This window comes from Urocampus carinirostris, chromosome 2 (assembly GCF_059441175.1).
Source record: "Urocampus carinirostris isolate Australia breed hairy pipefish chromosome 2, RoL_Ucar_1.0, whole genome shotgun sequence".
Taxonomy (NCBI): Eukaryota; Metazoa; Chordata; class Actinopteri; order Syngnathiformes; family Syngnathidae; genus Urocampus; species Urocampus carinirostris.
The window spans coordinates 35,937,924-35,955,135 of NC_142350.1; the positions used below are offsets into that span (position 1 = coordinate 35,937,924).

The window sequence follows — 17,212 nt, forward strand, 5'->3', positions numbered from 1 at the left end:
ACATTTAGAAGCAACATCTATCTATCTATCTACCTTGGTCATATCCCTCAAGAGGGATGACCGACAGCAAGACAAACACATACAATAACAAAGAAAGTTAAAAAAGGGGAAAAAAAGAGCAAAAACACACACAAACATTTTTGGAACATGGCCAACCCAAATGCCCAAACACCCAAACAAGTTAGGCACCACGGCACCCAAGTTGGTCATGCTTTCGTCCCTCCAGATGAAACGGGACACAACAAAGCGGCCATGTCACTCGGGTCAGGGTGACACAACACACTCTTTTGTTCAACAGCAGGCCCCGACAGCTTTCACTAGTTTATCCCTGCCGCATCATAGAGGTGCCCTGCCCATTCCTTAGAATACGTACAAACATCCCAGTATCCTTTTACAACACCTCTTCACTCATTCCTATTACCAACAAGAGCTCTAGCTTCCACTATATTTAGACCTCTTTCCTGCAGTGCATACATAACACCAACCATCCACGTCAATCGCGGCCTTCCTCTTAGTCTCCTTCCATTGACTTCTGCTCTGTAGATCCTCTTCAACATTCGCTCCTCATCCATCCTCTCCATGTGTCCGAACCAACCAAATACTCTCCTATCCACACGCTTGCTCAGTTCCACAACTACTCCAGTTGTGTCTCTCACAATTTCATTTCTCAATCTATCCAATCTTGTCACTCCTAACATACTCCTCAAACACTTCATCTCAAAAACATTTAATTTCCTTCTCAAATCTGCGTTCAGGGTCCAAGTCTCTGCACCATACAACACAGTCGGCAAAATCACACTCTCATACAGTCCCCTCTTAACATCCATACTCATACTCTTGTTGCTCATCACGCTCCTCAGAGCACCCAAAACCTTGCCTCCTTGATTCACTCTGTGCAATACCTCGCACTCCATTCCACAGACTGCAGCTACATCACAACCCAAGTACCTAAAGCTTTCAACTTCTTCCAGCACCTGTCCATGCAACCTTATTTCTAACGCAGAGGCAACATAACTCCAGAAAAAGTCAATAATATAGGATATGAATATCCGTTTTTCTACACACACGTAGCAAGGAGAAAAGTATTCAGTCACAGGTTTTTTTCAGTTATATTTTTGCTGACTTACATTTTGGAGACACATTTGAAAATATTTACACATTATTATATCATTGACTTTTACATGTTTTAATACCAGTACTATATAGCCCTTTACGTGTTATTTTTACACTAAACTGCAAGAGAGCGCTCTAGGTCTGTATTGATCATTTTAACCTTGTGCGATTGTGGGTGAACAGTTTTGGCGAGAAAAGAGGACGTGAAGCAGCTCATTGTCTTCCTCCCAATTAGGAGTTGTTTACTGGAAAAAGTGACACAGAGGATGGATATTTAATTGGATTTAGTGATTTTCAGTTAAGCTGATAATTTGGTAAGCGTGCTCTTTATGCTAAAGTTATCTGAATAACTCTATGGTACATCGTTACTGACGTGCGTGACGAAGAAAAACTCGTATGCTTAACGTAAGTATACTGTGTTCTTTATTTTATTTTTAACTCTATTTAACTCTAATTTTCTTCAAGATGACGTGTGTTTTTAGTGTTGCAAATTAATTTCCCCCCGAAATGCAACGTGTACTCCTAGCGCAACGTATACATGTTTTTTTCCTTCCTAATTATGCATTTTTTGTCTGGTGCGACTTGTACTCCGGAGATACTTACTGGACTGTCTCAGAAAATTAGAATATTGTGATAAAGTTCTTTATATTCTGTATTGCAATTAAAAAAACAAAAATGTCATACATTCTGGATTCATTACACATCAACTGAACTATTTCAAGCCTTTTATTATTTTAATATTGCTGAATTTGGCTTACAGCTTAAGAAAACTCAAAAATCCTATCTCAAAATATTAGAATATCATGAAAAAGTATACAAGTAGGCTATTCAACTAATCACCTGAATCATCTAATTAACTCGGAACACCTTGCGAGGGTTTCCTGAGCCTTAAAAACACTCAGCTTGGTTCAGTAAACTAAATCACTGCTGATCTGACTGCTGTCCAGAGGACCATCATTGATACCCTCCATCAGGAGGGTAAGACACAAAAAGAAATTTCTCAAAGAGCAGGCTGTTCACAGAGTGCAGTTTCAAAGCACATCCACAAAAAGTCTGTTGGAAGGGAAAAATGTGGCCGGAAACGCTGCACAACCAAGAGAGATGACCGCAGCCTTAACAAAATTGTGAAGAAGAGCCGCTTCCAGAATTTGAGGGAGCTTCAAAGACAGTGGGCTGAAGCTGGAGTCCAGGTATCAAAAGCCACAGTTCACAGACGTGTCCGGGAAATGGGCTACAATAGACGTATTCCCATGGTCAAGCCACTTCTGAACTCAAGACAACGGAAGAAGCGTCTGACTTGGGCTATGGAGAAGAAGCACTGGACAGTTGCAGAGTGGTCCAAAGTGCTCTTTTCAGACGAAAGCAAGTTTTGCATTTCATTTGGAAGTCAAGGCGCCAGAGTCTGGAGAAAGGCTGGAGAAGAGCAAAATCCAAGTTGCTTGAAATCCAGTGTGAAGTTCCCACAGTCAGCAATGGTTTGGGGAGCCATGTCAGCTGCTGGTGTTGGTCCACTGTGTTTTATCAAGTCCAGAGTAAATGCAACTGTGTACCAAGAGATTTTAGAGCACTACATGCTTCCATCTGCTGAAAAGCTCTATGGAGATGAGGATTTCATTTTCCAGCATGATCTGGCACCTGCCCACAGTGCCAAAACCACCAGTAACTGGTGCACTGACCATGGCATCACTGTCCTTGATTGGCCTGCTAATTCCCCTGACCTGAACCCCATTGAGAATTTGTGGGGTATAGTTAAGAAGAAGATGAAAGACACCAGACCTACAAATGCAAATGAGCTGAAGGCCGCTATCGAAGCATCCTGGGCATCAATAACACCTCAGCAATGCCACAGGCTGATTGCCTCCATGCCACGCCGGATTGATGCAGTAATCCGTGCAAAAGGATTCCCAACCAAGTACTGAGTGCATCAATGGACATTTTCAAATGTTTGATTTAGTTTTGCTGTTATAAAATTATTTTTTTTACTTGGTCTGAGGAAGTATTCTAATATTTTGAGATAGGATTTTTGAGTTTTTTTCAGCTGTAAGCCAAAATCAGCAATATTCAAATAATAAAAGGCTTGAAATAGTTCAGTTGATGTGTAATGAATCCAGAATGTATGACATTTTTGTTTTTTTAATTGCATTACAGAAAATAAAGAACTTTATCACAATATTCTAATTTTCTGAGACAGTCCAGTATAGTGTGGAAAATATGGTAAGTGTGAACCTTTGGAATGCATTAAGAATAAAACTCAACACACACTATATACCTGAACAATAGCTTGTCACATTTAGAAAAAAAGTTATTTTCTTTCGTCTATGCTAAACTTGACAGTTTCATGTGTACAAAAATCAGATTCCTTGTTGAACACATTTTAGCTGGAGGCTCTAAAAGCGTGAAACACATTGTGAGACATTTGACAAGTCCCAAATGGGAGAAACTTTAAATTTTATAGTCAAGATCAATCCGATTCCTTCTCACAACTTTCTTTGCTTCACTAATGTGAGTTCCCACAATCAAGTCATATCTGTGGGAACATTTGTTAGCAGTTAAAACAAATAGGCGACTTGGTTAGGTGGTGATAATTGATGCCACATCTGCTGCTATTAAAACAATTATACAGTATGCCTTACAATATTTACAGTTGCCCCAGTTGAGAGAAAGCCAGTCTCTTGGTGGCCTGCAGTAGTGTGCTTTGTCAGAACCACTATCGTTTTCACTTCTTCTATACAAATGTGCATGACTGCCTCCCTGAGGCTATTCATTTCTAACACATTTCTTTAGATTTGGAAGGTATAACTCAAGGGTGAAATGATCTACGAGTCCAATTGGCGTTAGCTAATCTCTCCTTAGAAAGGGCTTGAAACAATGAGTGTCTTATTGCATGGACAGGTGCTATCATTCACTAAAAACGCATTAGGTTTTACTTTACGAGTACTATATGGGGGCCTCTGACATCGAGCTGAGTGTGTCCCTGCACACATCACAGTGGATGTGGTGGAAAAAAGAATACGTGGAACGTGTAGCTTTTATTTCGTGCAAAACTAAACAGCGTCCAAATCAGTGGCTTGTGCAAGGCGAGAGCGGCTCGACAAGCTGAGAGACAGAGAACATTTGAAGGGCCTCGCAAAAAAAGGGCCTTTCTTTTGTGGCAAATGCACACTGGGATGAGGACAGATCCTGTCAGTGGATCCATGGTACTGGAATTTCCTCGCAAAACCTCAGGAAGCTGACTGAGGCCACTGCCGAATCAAAACTACTGAAACTCCCGTTAACCCCCCAAAATGTGGCGAGAACATGGCTCCAGTCTCCAAATCAGGAGAGTGTGAGGTTATCCGTGTAGAAAACAAGAGGAAGGGGAGAACTTGGCAAGTGCTTTGTGTCAAATAGAGGGTTTCATTTTTTTGAGCGTGATTACAGGAGACAAGTGAGGCTGTGTAGGCTACTTTATTCTAAATTATGTTTTCATTTTAAGGATTTTCAAACTACAGGCATTAACATCTTTGATACAATGGAGATAGATTTTCTTATCAGGCATGACAACAGCTCAGATGTTAAAAAGGTGAGAACAGTGTGCAGGAAATGTGATCTGGTTCATTGTTTAACCCAACAAAATACTCAGATCTGTTGACCCGCACCCTATTTCAGTGATCTGCAGTATGCAACACATACACATTGCATGAAACAAGGATAAGGGATTAAGCCTGGATGTTTTTGTTATTTTGGTTGAATCTAGCCTCAAGTCATTTGCCAGAAAGCAGGTCAAATTTACCTCTGCTCAAGTTACTGTGGTTATTTGTTATCATAAAATAGCCTGCTCTGGACCAGCCTAAATACCAGGCTAAAATTAACCTCAGATATAAATCTGTACTGCCCATCATGTAAAAAAAACAAACTGATGGATTATATAGCATTTGCATATTTCTTGATATGTGTGTCATTTGATTATCTACATAAAAACTTTACATGTAGGTTTGTCTACGCCATTGATAACAATATAGTGAATATGGCACTCCAGGATACACATGTAATAAAATACATTAAAGAGAAAACTAAAGATGAATAGGCCAACATTTGTATTTAATGCATTGGCTGAGAAGCGAACTCGGGCCTCCGACGAGGCAGGCAAAATACATTCCACGTAACCCTGGAGTCTCTCTGAGGATGCCGTGAATGTGCTTGTACCCCAGATATCTCGAACTGGCTTGACAGCAGTGCCTTTTCAACCTGGCTCGACAAACATGCAGCCGATTAGGCCAAAACCTGCCGGCTAGATTAGTTTAAGCTGCGGTCAATAAGATAGCGTGGATTTCTATTTGACATTTTCATGTAATTCCACCCTGGGTAACTCCATGCCAACTCACTGCAACACGCTCTGGTCACTATTGTAACGTCACATCCACAAGAGTGACCATTATCTAAAAATACAAAATCATCAGACACGTTCAGAAAGTGTGTTAGGGTAGTAGTTCTCAAAGTAGGGATTCTAGAATTAACCGAACTCAGCAATAAGAAAACTTTGAGTTTACTTTTTAATCTATGTATCATGACGTATCGGCTGCAGTTGACAACTCTCCTGCCGATTAGCAAGAAACACCAAAGTTGGGTTTGATTCAACCTTTGCCGTATTTTTTACTGTGCTGATTCTCGTGTTTAACGTAACAGTTGCACAGCCCAACAGGCAACTCTGCCGCCCGTGCAAACCACACATATTTTAATTCAAATTCTTCACCTCAAAAGCCTGATCCACTGTTTTGGAAATCGTATGATAGCCCTTTCCCCCCTCAAAACATGTTCTCACACAATTCATGTACGTCACCTGTTTTAACTTCAAAACGGCGAATATCGCCTAAAGTCGATGGGTCTTAATGCCTGCCTTTTATTGAGTTATTTCAGTGGAGACGATTTTCACTCTGTTGGCAAAATAAACAACCTTCCAAGGCAAGGCAACCGGTTGTGTTCTGTGCTGGACTCGCGGTGCATCCAAAAACTCAACTTTCCAATTTTAAAAGAAAAAACTCTGCTGCGTTCCAATAATTCATTATGACAGGGTTCCTACAGCTTAGGGCAATTTGAATTCAATACCTTTTAAGACTTTTTTACTGCCTTTTGAAATGACATTTGAAACCAGAAAAGCACAATTGGAATACATAAAACCAAGAAACACGAATACTTCTTGCACCAATACATCGTGCCTCATACACATTAGCAGGCACAGTTTTTAGCCATGGTGAAAAATGTTGGTCAGAAAGCCATTTTCTCATTAAAAGTACAATTTTCCACGCCCAAAAGTAAACTGTGTCAGAAGTTGCTTTAAGTATTGTGGGTAGACCTCAGACATTGAAAGGGCCGACTGAAACCACATAACCGTTTTCAAAGTTCCGTTATTGTGGTTACACGATTTTACCACAAAAGTAGATCACTGAATTATCAAAAAAGGAATTTAATAAATGTTACCAAATCTTTTTAGTTCAAACAAATATATATCTTATTAATGTCTTCACATTTTTAAGAATTTGGAAAATTGGAGTTAAGACTTTTTAATGCCAATTAAGGCCTTTCTAGAATAATTAATTCAATGCCTTATAAGACTTTAGGGATTCTGCGGGAACACTATGATAATGTTGTTTCAATGAGCCTTACTCAATGAAAACTATTTATAGCACTTTCACAAGCAAGGTCAAAAAACATTTTTTGGGTGACAGAGAGGCCTTCTGACAAATTGTAGCTGTTTTCCTGGTTGCAACGCAATGTGGTAGAAGTCTCACAGATGGGTAAATGAGGCATAACACCACACAGAAAGGTTTTTGGTGAATAATTGGCATTCTAAAATGGCCGAAATTTTCAAAAATTTAATTCAGATCCTTAAAGCTAAAAGGATTGAAGCATCTCATAATAATGTACTACACAGGGCGTCACGGCGGCTGAGTGGTTAGCACAGTTCTGAGGGTATGGGATCAAATCTAACTACCAGCGTTCCTGTTACCATGTTCTCCCCGTGCTTTTGTGGGTTTCCCTGGGCGCTGTGGTTTCCTCCTACGTTCCAAAACATGCTTGTCAGGTGAATTGGCCAGTCCAAATTTTCCCTAGGTGTGAATGAACGAGTCAGTTGTCTGTCTCTGTGTGCCCTGCGACAGGCTGGCACCCAGTTCAGGGTGTACCCTGCCCAATGCCAGAAGATAGCTGGGATGGGCTCCAGCACCCCCGGGACCATACTGAGGATAAGCGGTTCGGATAATGAATGGATGGATGGATTAACAATAGATCATGCTAGAAAAACTTTGCTTTTAGGTTGAAAAGTTGAAAACAAAACACTTTTGTCCCTTCAAGCACTATTGTCACATGGGTTTAAAACACTTAAAAATAATATTGCCAGAAAGTCAATAAATCCGATGACGAATCTTCACACAAAAGCGAAATAAATGTCATCTGGGTTGTGTTCGGTGTGTCAACTCAAAGCATCTTGTGTTCGTATGTTTCTTTGGGACATCACAGATTATGTAGGCGAACCAATGCCACTGCACTTTCTGCATGTGTTAATACAAAATATGATACCAAAAGAGTGACCTTTTAAACTGCCGGCAGTCCAGGCAACACGACTATTCAAAATGTATGGCAGGATACACTCATATATGTTAGATACATCTGCATCACTTTTACACATAAACCCACTAACACATCTGCTCGAGCGAGTAATTGATTAATCTATTGCATGTAAGAGTGTATCTAGATATTTAAAAAATGGTCAGGCTTTCGATTTACAGCCAACAGAAATCAGCTCCGCATTCAGGTTGCACTGCACTTGTTTTGAATTGACGGAGAACAAATAAAAATTCTTAATCCATGATTCTGTGATTTTTGGGTCTCTTCCCTCTCAAAACATGAGTGGAAAAATGGCTTGGAAGCCAAACATGCTGTAATACCCGTGCTTGTTTTAGCTCCCAAGCCTGTAAAAAAACAGCATCAAAAGTGTGTAATTACGTGTTCAGAGAGGTTCCATTAAAGGGAGAGCTACCTCAATGACTACATGCTGCTCCCACATCAATCTTGGAGACTTAAAATATAGGACATTTATTGCAGACACATGGATTAAATAAAATATTGCTGGAATAAATCATTACAATGTATGATTCACAAATTAATTGATGTTGATTTGGGAAGATTGTAGCCAATTAAATAAATAGTCTCAAGATTAATATGATAATAAGTAATCATTAAAAACTGTTGTTGGGCAAGACTGAAAAATTACAACTTAAGGTCCACCTGTACAATCAAATTAAAAAAATGGTGTAAAGGGCAGTGTTTCCCATAAAATAGGAAGATACTGGCGGGCCTCCAAGGTTTAATTGGTCCCGCCAGGGTCTCATAAATTTGTATTATTAAAAACATAATACAATTTTTTCAAACATAAATGTATAATGCTGTAGGGATTTTTCTAGCTTTAATTTTGAAAATTGTTAGGACTGAAACGAATAATTCTTTACTGCAATCGATAAACAAATTTGCCTCTAGGTGCTCCACCATAAATCGTTTTTTCACTGAAGGATGCTAGAATTTCCTACACTGATAAAAATTAAATTGTTATTAATTGAGTTATTTTGAGTTCTGATATGAATTAAAATCCCAAGAAAATTGAATCAATGAACCAGGCCAAAGGGAATAATCACAGAATTTATTAACACAGAGAATTAAAGATAGGAAAGAAGGAGGGGGGGGGGGGGGGGGATTTTGAGAGTATTCCACCGTTTACAGGTACTAGCACAAAAAGAAAGTTTCCCTCTATAATGCTCGTCGATTTGGGGGGGATTCCCTTGTACAGAAAAAAAGCTTAATCTCAAGAACCAGCAAACATGGTTGTAAATTTGAAACCGTCCTCTTACTTGTTGCTGCAGAGAGATTTGGTCTCGTGCTCCGTGTGGTCTCAATGTATGGCACACGTGCTTCTCAAGGCCGCATTGCAGGTCCTCTTGCGATTAAGTCGGCAACGAGATGGAATAAGAGCTTGCTCTGTCTACTCCACGCATCGGCCCGGTATTGCAGTACCTCCGGGAACGGTGTATTCGCAATGATCGCAGCAAGGCTTTAAGGCTAGGACCTTAGCTTGGCCTTTTGGCTGAGAGTAAGAGTCCCGGTTCCTAGGCTTTGCAGCGTATTATGAACTGGCCGATAACGGATAATGGATAATGAATAAAGAAGACAGAACAATAACCCTTAAAAAATCCCCCCCCCCCCTCTCGCGATTAGGCAAGGAGATGAAAAAGGACCAGGGACGCTTGAACAGGTCATGCCTCTTTGGGCAGGGTCATAGACATCTGAGACCACCAGAATTTGGATAAACTTGTTAGAAAGCCAAAGAAGTAGGAATTTTGCGTTATGTTCTGTACTTGAGAATTCCCCTTCCATCTACATGATTATGTATGGTGAGAACATTATTTTATCAATACATAACCTTGGATGTTTTAATTATATTAAAATTTCTGGTTATAGGATTTCATTATGGTACATGATGAGTTGGTACGTTTGGGAACTGTACAAAAAGGGGATGCAGTCGTTCTATCCCTTCCCAAAGTTCGGAGTTACTTGGAAGTCAATTTTGTGCTAGGCTTTTTTGCTCGACAATGCTAAGTTAATGTTTTTTTTATATTTCTCATTATATAAATCATCTGCTTGCGCTGAGAAGAGGAGGTAGGGGCGGCAGTCTGGAGTTTCATATGTTGGATAAAAATAAAGTAAATCAAAGTACTGGATGTACAAAAAAAAAAAGAGTCACAGCAATAAATAAGCCAAATTTTGATTAATTCTAGTGATATTGGTGGCTACAAAGCAGAGCGCTTTGTCGAACAGTGGCAAAAAGCCAAATCTTACATTTCACTCACATTTTTACGTGTAAAAAAAATAAAATCTGAAAAGGTATATTGTTATATTTCAAACATTATTTGTTTTGTTGCACTGAAAAGTGAATATTTTTACTTCTGTGTTGTTGACTTAAATGTTCCTCAGTATAAAAGACGTGAATGTTTGAATTAGGTAAAAAAAAAAATCACAGTAGATTGAAACAATAAAGGCTATCATTATATAGCAGCTTTTGTATATTAAGTTTTATTCCGGGGTAGCATGCCCCGGACCACCCCATATTGTCCACCAACCAGGGTCAAACACAATTTTATGGGAAACACTGAAAGGGTATACTTGCCTCCACCCCAAAAAGAGTTAAACCCTTGGCCAAAACAGAAGGCATTTGTGACTTGCAATCAACAAAAGCACCAAGTAAATTTCATCCTGCCCACGCCACCTAGGATTGTCCTTCCATCAAATAAACACATGCCCTGAAAAGTAAGTCCAAACATAACTTGACTTTTCACCACGATTTGAGAAGTCAAAGTTATAACCAAATAAAACTGTTTGCCGAAGTAAATGCTCAAATTCACTGCTCACTCAGTTATTTTTGGCAAAAACATATTATATGCATCTTACATATGTGTTTGTGACAGCCGCCATTACCAAGGTCTGTGCCAGACATTAGTTTGATGAAGAAGGTGAGTGAAAGTGTGACGACTTCCTTACAAATACTGACGGAGTTTTGCTGTCTGTACTTAATAAAGAAATAATCATTCTTCCAACCTGCTGGCCATGTTCCATTCCAGGGCCGGGTTCTGGGAGTTTCTTTCGCCGTCTGCTAATGCGCTGCCCATCATTTTTTCCTTCTCTGGCTTGAGCTGCTCCCAATGAGCTGTGCCAATGTTGATGGACTGAAGGTCAATCTGATACTGGCGATCCTCAACCTCTGAGCCTGGGTCACGAAGAATGCCAAGGTTGGACGCTCGCCTACAAGGGAAAGTAAGATTGTGTTTTATTTTTGAAAAATTGGACAGAAACATGGTACTATACAAATAAATGTGACTTGAATTGACTTAAAACACATTTATTCAATGGTGGTAAATATTGAAAAAAATACATTTTATATGAATTCCGTGTAACAGGACACCTTAGATTTCAAGTCTCGGTGAGCCAAATTCAAAACATATGGAGAGTATTTAATGTCATGAAAACCCACAAAATAACATTGAAACAATCAATTTTGCCAGGAACACACTGTATTTTTAGGTGAACGACTTTAATTGAGAAGCACCGGGCATTTGAATAGACAAAGAACTATTACGACAGGGAATTGTTTAGAATCGAGACATATAGTTTCAAATCAGATAAAAAATTTAGTCTTATATCCATCATGCCCACATCGGAATTCATTTACCTTGTGACTGCTCTAAAAACATCCTAAACGATTCATTTGGATGGGTTAAAATCAGATTTGGGCTCAAAGTCTGACAGGAATTTGAAATGAAAATCTCACAAAAAACTCACACATCACAAGACAGGCTCGACATCTTTCCAAGCGAAACAAGATCCATGCTACTTGGATTTCTTACGATATGTATCAAGTTATATCAAGCCCCTGAGCATGCTTAAGTTGTCCTGATTATAGAGCTTTTCGAACGTGATGCTCTATACTGGAAGTAATACAAGAGTCATATCCTCAGTGGTGCCCCCACGATACAGGCGGTTGGGGCAATGTTGGGCCGTAAGGGCCTGCAAGGCCTTATGGCCCAAAAAAATATCGGAATTGTCTGATGTTAATTCTATTTTGTCCATCAAAATTAGTTAATTTTCGATTCATATGTTGTTTTGTGCTGTGCCTAAAAAACACCTCAAATGATAAATACAGCAATTTTAAATTGTCCACCAGCTTTCTTTCAATGCTTCCTCCCTGTTTGCGTGGCTGCCAAATGTGTGCTTTCATATACATGCATTTACCCAATCACATTTCAGCAATTACTTGTTACCAAGCACAGAAATCTGCCCACGGGCCTTCAATCTTTTCTATAAATCAAATTTAAAATTGGTTCAAATGGCCCTGTTGGAAGGTCTTGAGAAACATTACCACTTTCACAAACTAGGAGTTGGCAATTCACCATAACAATCGCGCCAAAGGCCGTTGTTAACCCGCTACAAAAACAAATACAAGATAAAGTGTTGATGTAATCGCTTTTTGTCAACCTACAATGGCTGAAGAAAGAAAAACAGGGTTGGGTTTTCAAGATGGACTTTTAAGGAAAAGCTGGACATAGTTAAGATATTGCAACAGGGAAAATGTTTTGTCTGCCACTTTCAGCCCCCTAACTACGGGGTTGGGCTCCTCAAAAGATTTCCAGCTCAGCGAGCAAGTGCGCAGTGAAACAGATCTCCACTAAAAAAGGGTTAAAAAAATAGAGAAACATTAAAAAGCCTTATAGACCGGGTAATTTTGTGGGGCAAACAGGAGCTTTCATTTTGGGGACATGATGAAAACGCTGAATCCCCAAACAAAGGGAACTCACTATGTGGAGGCTCTCTCTCAATGCTGAGAAATACAATGATTTACTTTACCACCTCTCCCTCTCCACCAATCAATTGTTAGGTGGGATGTCTGGCAAAATACAAGACAATTGTCTGGGTAAAGGGGTAGCTCAGTGTTATGACGGTGCAGCTTTCATGTCTTTGAATAAAATGGGGTAGAGGCCAAAGTTGAGGAGACCGCACCATTGGCTTTTTGAGTTATTTTCTGCTTTACACATATAATGGCATTTTATACTCAATACATTTTAACTCAAGAAAAACAAATGTATAATTCGTGACACATCACTAATTCAGACTGGAGTGAAGGCCAAAGTGTAAAATGGTGTAAAGGATCCGTGACTGATTGTACAGCTAATAGGAGTACTTATTTGTTGATATTGGTTTGCATAAAAAGGTAAACCCAACTAAAAAAAACAAAAGTGCTGCACAGCATATAACCATATTTAGTAGTAGAAGTAGAAATGCATTGATTTTGATATGATATGATTTTTTTCTATTTTAAGCCAAGGGGCTGAGTTTGAATGTCATGTATCATTTTAATACTTGGGTCACTCAAAGGCAAATGTAAACAACCTTAAGGTCATTGTTGTTTCAGAGCAAAATTAATAATGCAAAAGTCATGTCGGAAGGATCATTTGAACCATATATACTTACTATTTTAGAGCAAATAAGCCCAGCAAAAAAAATACTTTCGAGTAACTCAGAACTTTGGAATGGAACAACTACGTCCCCTTTTGGACATTTCCAGAACGTACTAATTCACCATGTAACATAATGAAATCTGATAACATGAAGTTTCGAGTGTAATTAAAACATCCACGGCTATGTATTGATGTTCTCACCGTACATAATTATGTCGTTTGGAGGGGCATTAAAAAAAAAAAAAAAATGATTAGGCAAATTTCACACTTTTCTGGCTTTCTAACAAGTTTAGCAACTTCAAAGACCGTTACCTGATACTGCGAGTATTACATGACTAACACCCCGCCCATAGAGGCATGATATGGTCAAGTGTCCCTGGTCCATATTAATAGAGGAGCTGATCGATAGCTCGTCCAATTTTCTATTGACTCGCATGACGGCCGTGCGGGTCTGCACTGCGGCCTTGAGTTCAGCACGTGGGCCACACGTTGCGACCAACTGGAGCACGAGACCAAATCTCTCCCCAACAACAAGTGGATGGTTTCAGATATAACAACATGTTTGCTGGTTCTTGGGAATGAGTGTTTTTTTCTGTACAAGGGAATCTCCCCAAATCGACAAGCATTATAGCAAGCTAGTAACTTTCAGTGGTGGAAAATTAGCATAATCTCCACCCCAACCCCTCCCCCTTTGTTTCCAATCATTAATTATCTGGGTTAATAAATTGTGTGTGTGCTATTACAATCGGCCTGGTTCATTGATTCCATTTTCTTGGGATTAATAATTCCCATCAGAACTCCAGTAATTACATAGTTTAATGTTATCAGTGTAGGAAATTATAGCAACCTTCAGCAGAATAAAACAGATTCATGATGGAGCACAAGCAACACCTAGAGGCAAATTCGTTTACTGATTGAAGTAAAGAATAATTTGTCTCAATCCTAACGATTTTCAAAATTAAAGCTAGAAAAATTCCTACCCCATTAATTATTACTCCTTGTATTAGTGTGATGTATATATTCATATACATATATAGAACATGGAATCTCAAAAAGTAATGACGTTAATACACAAGTCGTCAAAATAAATCATAGGTCGGTATGTCTGGCTCAGGAGTTAAACTGCTACAAAAACTGTTCAGACCATGTTAAGGAAAGATGCACCCCAAAGGCCAAATGCATCTGACTTCAAACACACACACGCGCGCGCATATGCAAACAAAAAGAACAATCACAACTGAGCATCTGCTTCTGACAACAGAGCTCGGGGTTTGTTATGATATGTTTATTTGTGCTGGTGAATTCAAATGAGTGCTTAAATGGAATAAATAAGGGCTTAAAATGACTGCAGATGTAGCGGTGAGCCGAGGAGTTTAATTTAGCCCGGCAATGTCACTGCTAATTTTCAGTCGGCGTTTTCTTGCCTTCGCCGCAGTCAAAAGAGCCGCCACAAGCGCGTAGTGTTATGACATATGCAGCAAATACAAAAAACAACAGTGACGGGAGATCAGAGGTGCATAACTGGAGTTAGCTGGTTTTGTTGACACACAAACAAGTGAAAGCGATCCTTAATCAACATTTGGAACCACATTTATCAACATAGTTGATTTGGATCAAGCCAAGAACCCAAGGATGATTTGGGTGGGATATGTCAGACAAGCTTCATCACTTTTTTGGGAAACCCTACCCTCATATTCTTCCCATCCACAATTTATCTTCCACATCAAACAAACCCATGTTACCTGATATGTTTAGCAAATGTTTTAATATAGAAGAGCCTCCTACTCACAATCGACATAACACGACAATCTGCTGGGTTTTTACATTTTTTGAATTGCATGGTCACAAGGGTGGTCCTTATTTTTTCATCGGCAAGGCCTGAATAAGATGTGAAACCATGAGAAAATACTTAAATTTCACATAGATAAGAATTATTCGTATGTCATTTTGATACAGTAGTCTAAGGGTGGTAGTCCTTATTATATAATTTTCAAAATTAATATTTTGATGAGTGAAGGCCTGAATATGGTGGAAAACAATGAGAGAACACATCTTGTGAAGTTATAGATGGATCGGAAATATTTAATAGGTACCCTAAGGCCAATTTGGCTAGGTAATAGAGAGGCTCATCAATATTTTGCGCTTCACTTATTGCTGGTTCACTCCTTCACTGGAAGAAAAAAAAGATTGAACAAAAATATAAAACAACGGATGCTTTCCGCACCACGGAGGGACAATTCAGACAGCCAAGATACACGCCAATTTGCCAGCACCCCGTTGACTTAAGATCTCCGATGGCGATTAGGTAATTCATATTTCATACTGTACTGTGACCGTAGACCTGCTCTGCGTTCTAAGATCTCGCTGAGAATAGTTTTTTTCCTCGCTCCTTTCATCATATGGCCAAAACTCAGATACAGCACCTTCATTATCTGGTCACCGTTGTTGTGAGTTTAAAGCGTCCTCTTGCCGGAGCCACTTATTGACGGGCAGTGGCCCCAGCAAGTACCGGCAAATTGTTGTTCAAGTATTATGTTCATAAAAAGTTTATTTTTTTCCCCCATTTATTTTAGGTAATCTCAAATAATACAAACATTATGAAAATGATCTGATATGATATACAGCAGGTACATGCACAGTAGTAATAATTTGATGATTTTTCTTTAGGATTGTTTTCGTCAAATAAAAAAATAAATGAGCTTAAAGTAAAATTAAAAGTAATTTCAGATATAATATTTAATATTTAGATTATCTTAAATATTACTTAGAGGTGGGCAGCACGGCGACGCAGTGGTTAGCGCGTGTGCGGCACAGTTCTAAGGTCTTGGGACCCTCCTGTGTGGGTTCAAATCCAGATACCGGATTTCCTGTGCGGAGTTTGTATGTTCTCCCCGTGCTTGCGTGGGTTTCCTCCGGGCACTCCGGTTTCCTCCCACATTCCAAAGACATGCATTTCAGGTGGATTGGCCGTTACAAATTGTCCCTAGGTGTGAATGTGCGAGCGAGTTGTCTGTCCCTGTGTGCCCTGCGATTGGCTGGCAACCAGTTGAGGGTGTCCCCTGCCCACTGCCCGATGATTGCTGGGATGGGCTCATGGGACCATACTGAGGATAAGCGGTGCAGCTAATGAGATGAGATTACTTAGAGGTTTTATTTTTCAGGTGTCAATATATTTTCAGCTTGTTATTTTAGGAAATAAAAAATAATGTTTGTGTTTTGTGTCAAATTATGTGTTCAATAATTATATTTTCCCCAACTTTGCAGCGACCTTTTGACCAAAATTGCCTTGTAACACCTCTTAAATATGTCTGATCCAAATGGAAACGTCACAAAATATCTTTTGTTATGGTTTCACACCATATTCAGGCCTTTGTTTTCGAAATATTCATTTTGGAAAGTCTCCCTATATATAAAGACGACCGTAATGGTCACCCCTCGTGATGTAAATGATAAACATTTGTCTTGGTCACAGAGTCCTTAAAAACGTGCATCGTTTGATATCGAAAGGCATTTTCGAGCCAATCTGAGGAAATGAGAAAGCATTGTTTCTGAAAAATAAGGAATGGAGGAATTTTGGGAGCCTCCCTTGGGGTGGAATAATAATCGAAGCCAGATTTCTTGCTGTACATGTGTGTTTCTGTGGGTGGGGATTGGGGGCTGTTGGTTTGACATATTTGATTGGTCATGTGAAGACCACCAAAAAGGGACGGGAAAAGGCCTTGGGAAAGCGCGGCACTCCAGCTACACAAGCGCACACCTAAACCATGCAACGAAAGGCAGGTGGAAGCCTGCACTGATTCTCACATCTGGGCGGCACTTTCAAAATTGCGGGGGAAAATCAAAACAACAACTAATAATTGACACCCTTTTCCAGATGATGAAGGCAGCATGTGCGGGAGAGTACTTGAGGCGCATAAAGTTTGCCCTTGTTCGTAAGCCAATTTTATTTAATAGTTGGAAAATGCCACAGAAACGTTTTTTTCCCCTCCACCAACATGTTGCAGTTCCTGTATAGGAAAAAAGAGGAGAAAATCAAAAGCAGCATAATCCTGTAAGCGCACCGT

At 39.5% G+C, this 17,212-nt stretch overlaps 1 protein-coding gene across 6 annotated transcripts in view; it reads right to left on the minus strand.

The window, feature by feature from the left end:
- vps13b (vacuolar protein sorting 13 homolog B) overlaps positions 1–17,212 on the minus strand; it is a 457,366-nt gene that overhangs the window by 194,336 nt on the left and 245,818 nt on the right. For all 6 annotated transcript variants that reach the window (XM_088326330.1, XM_088326329.1, XM_088326331.1 and 3 more), the window contains one exon: positions 10,735–10,938. In XM_088326330.1, the coding sequence (XP_088182456.1) occupies positions 10,735–10,938 (204 nt within the window). The remainder of the gene's footprint in view (positions 1–10,734; positions 10,939–17,212) is intronic.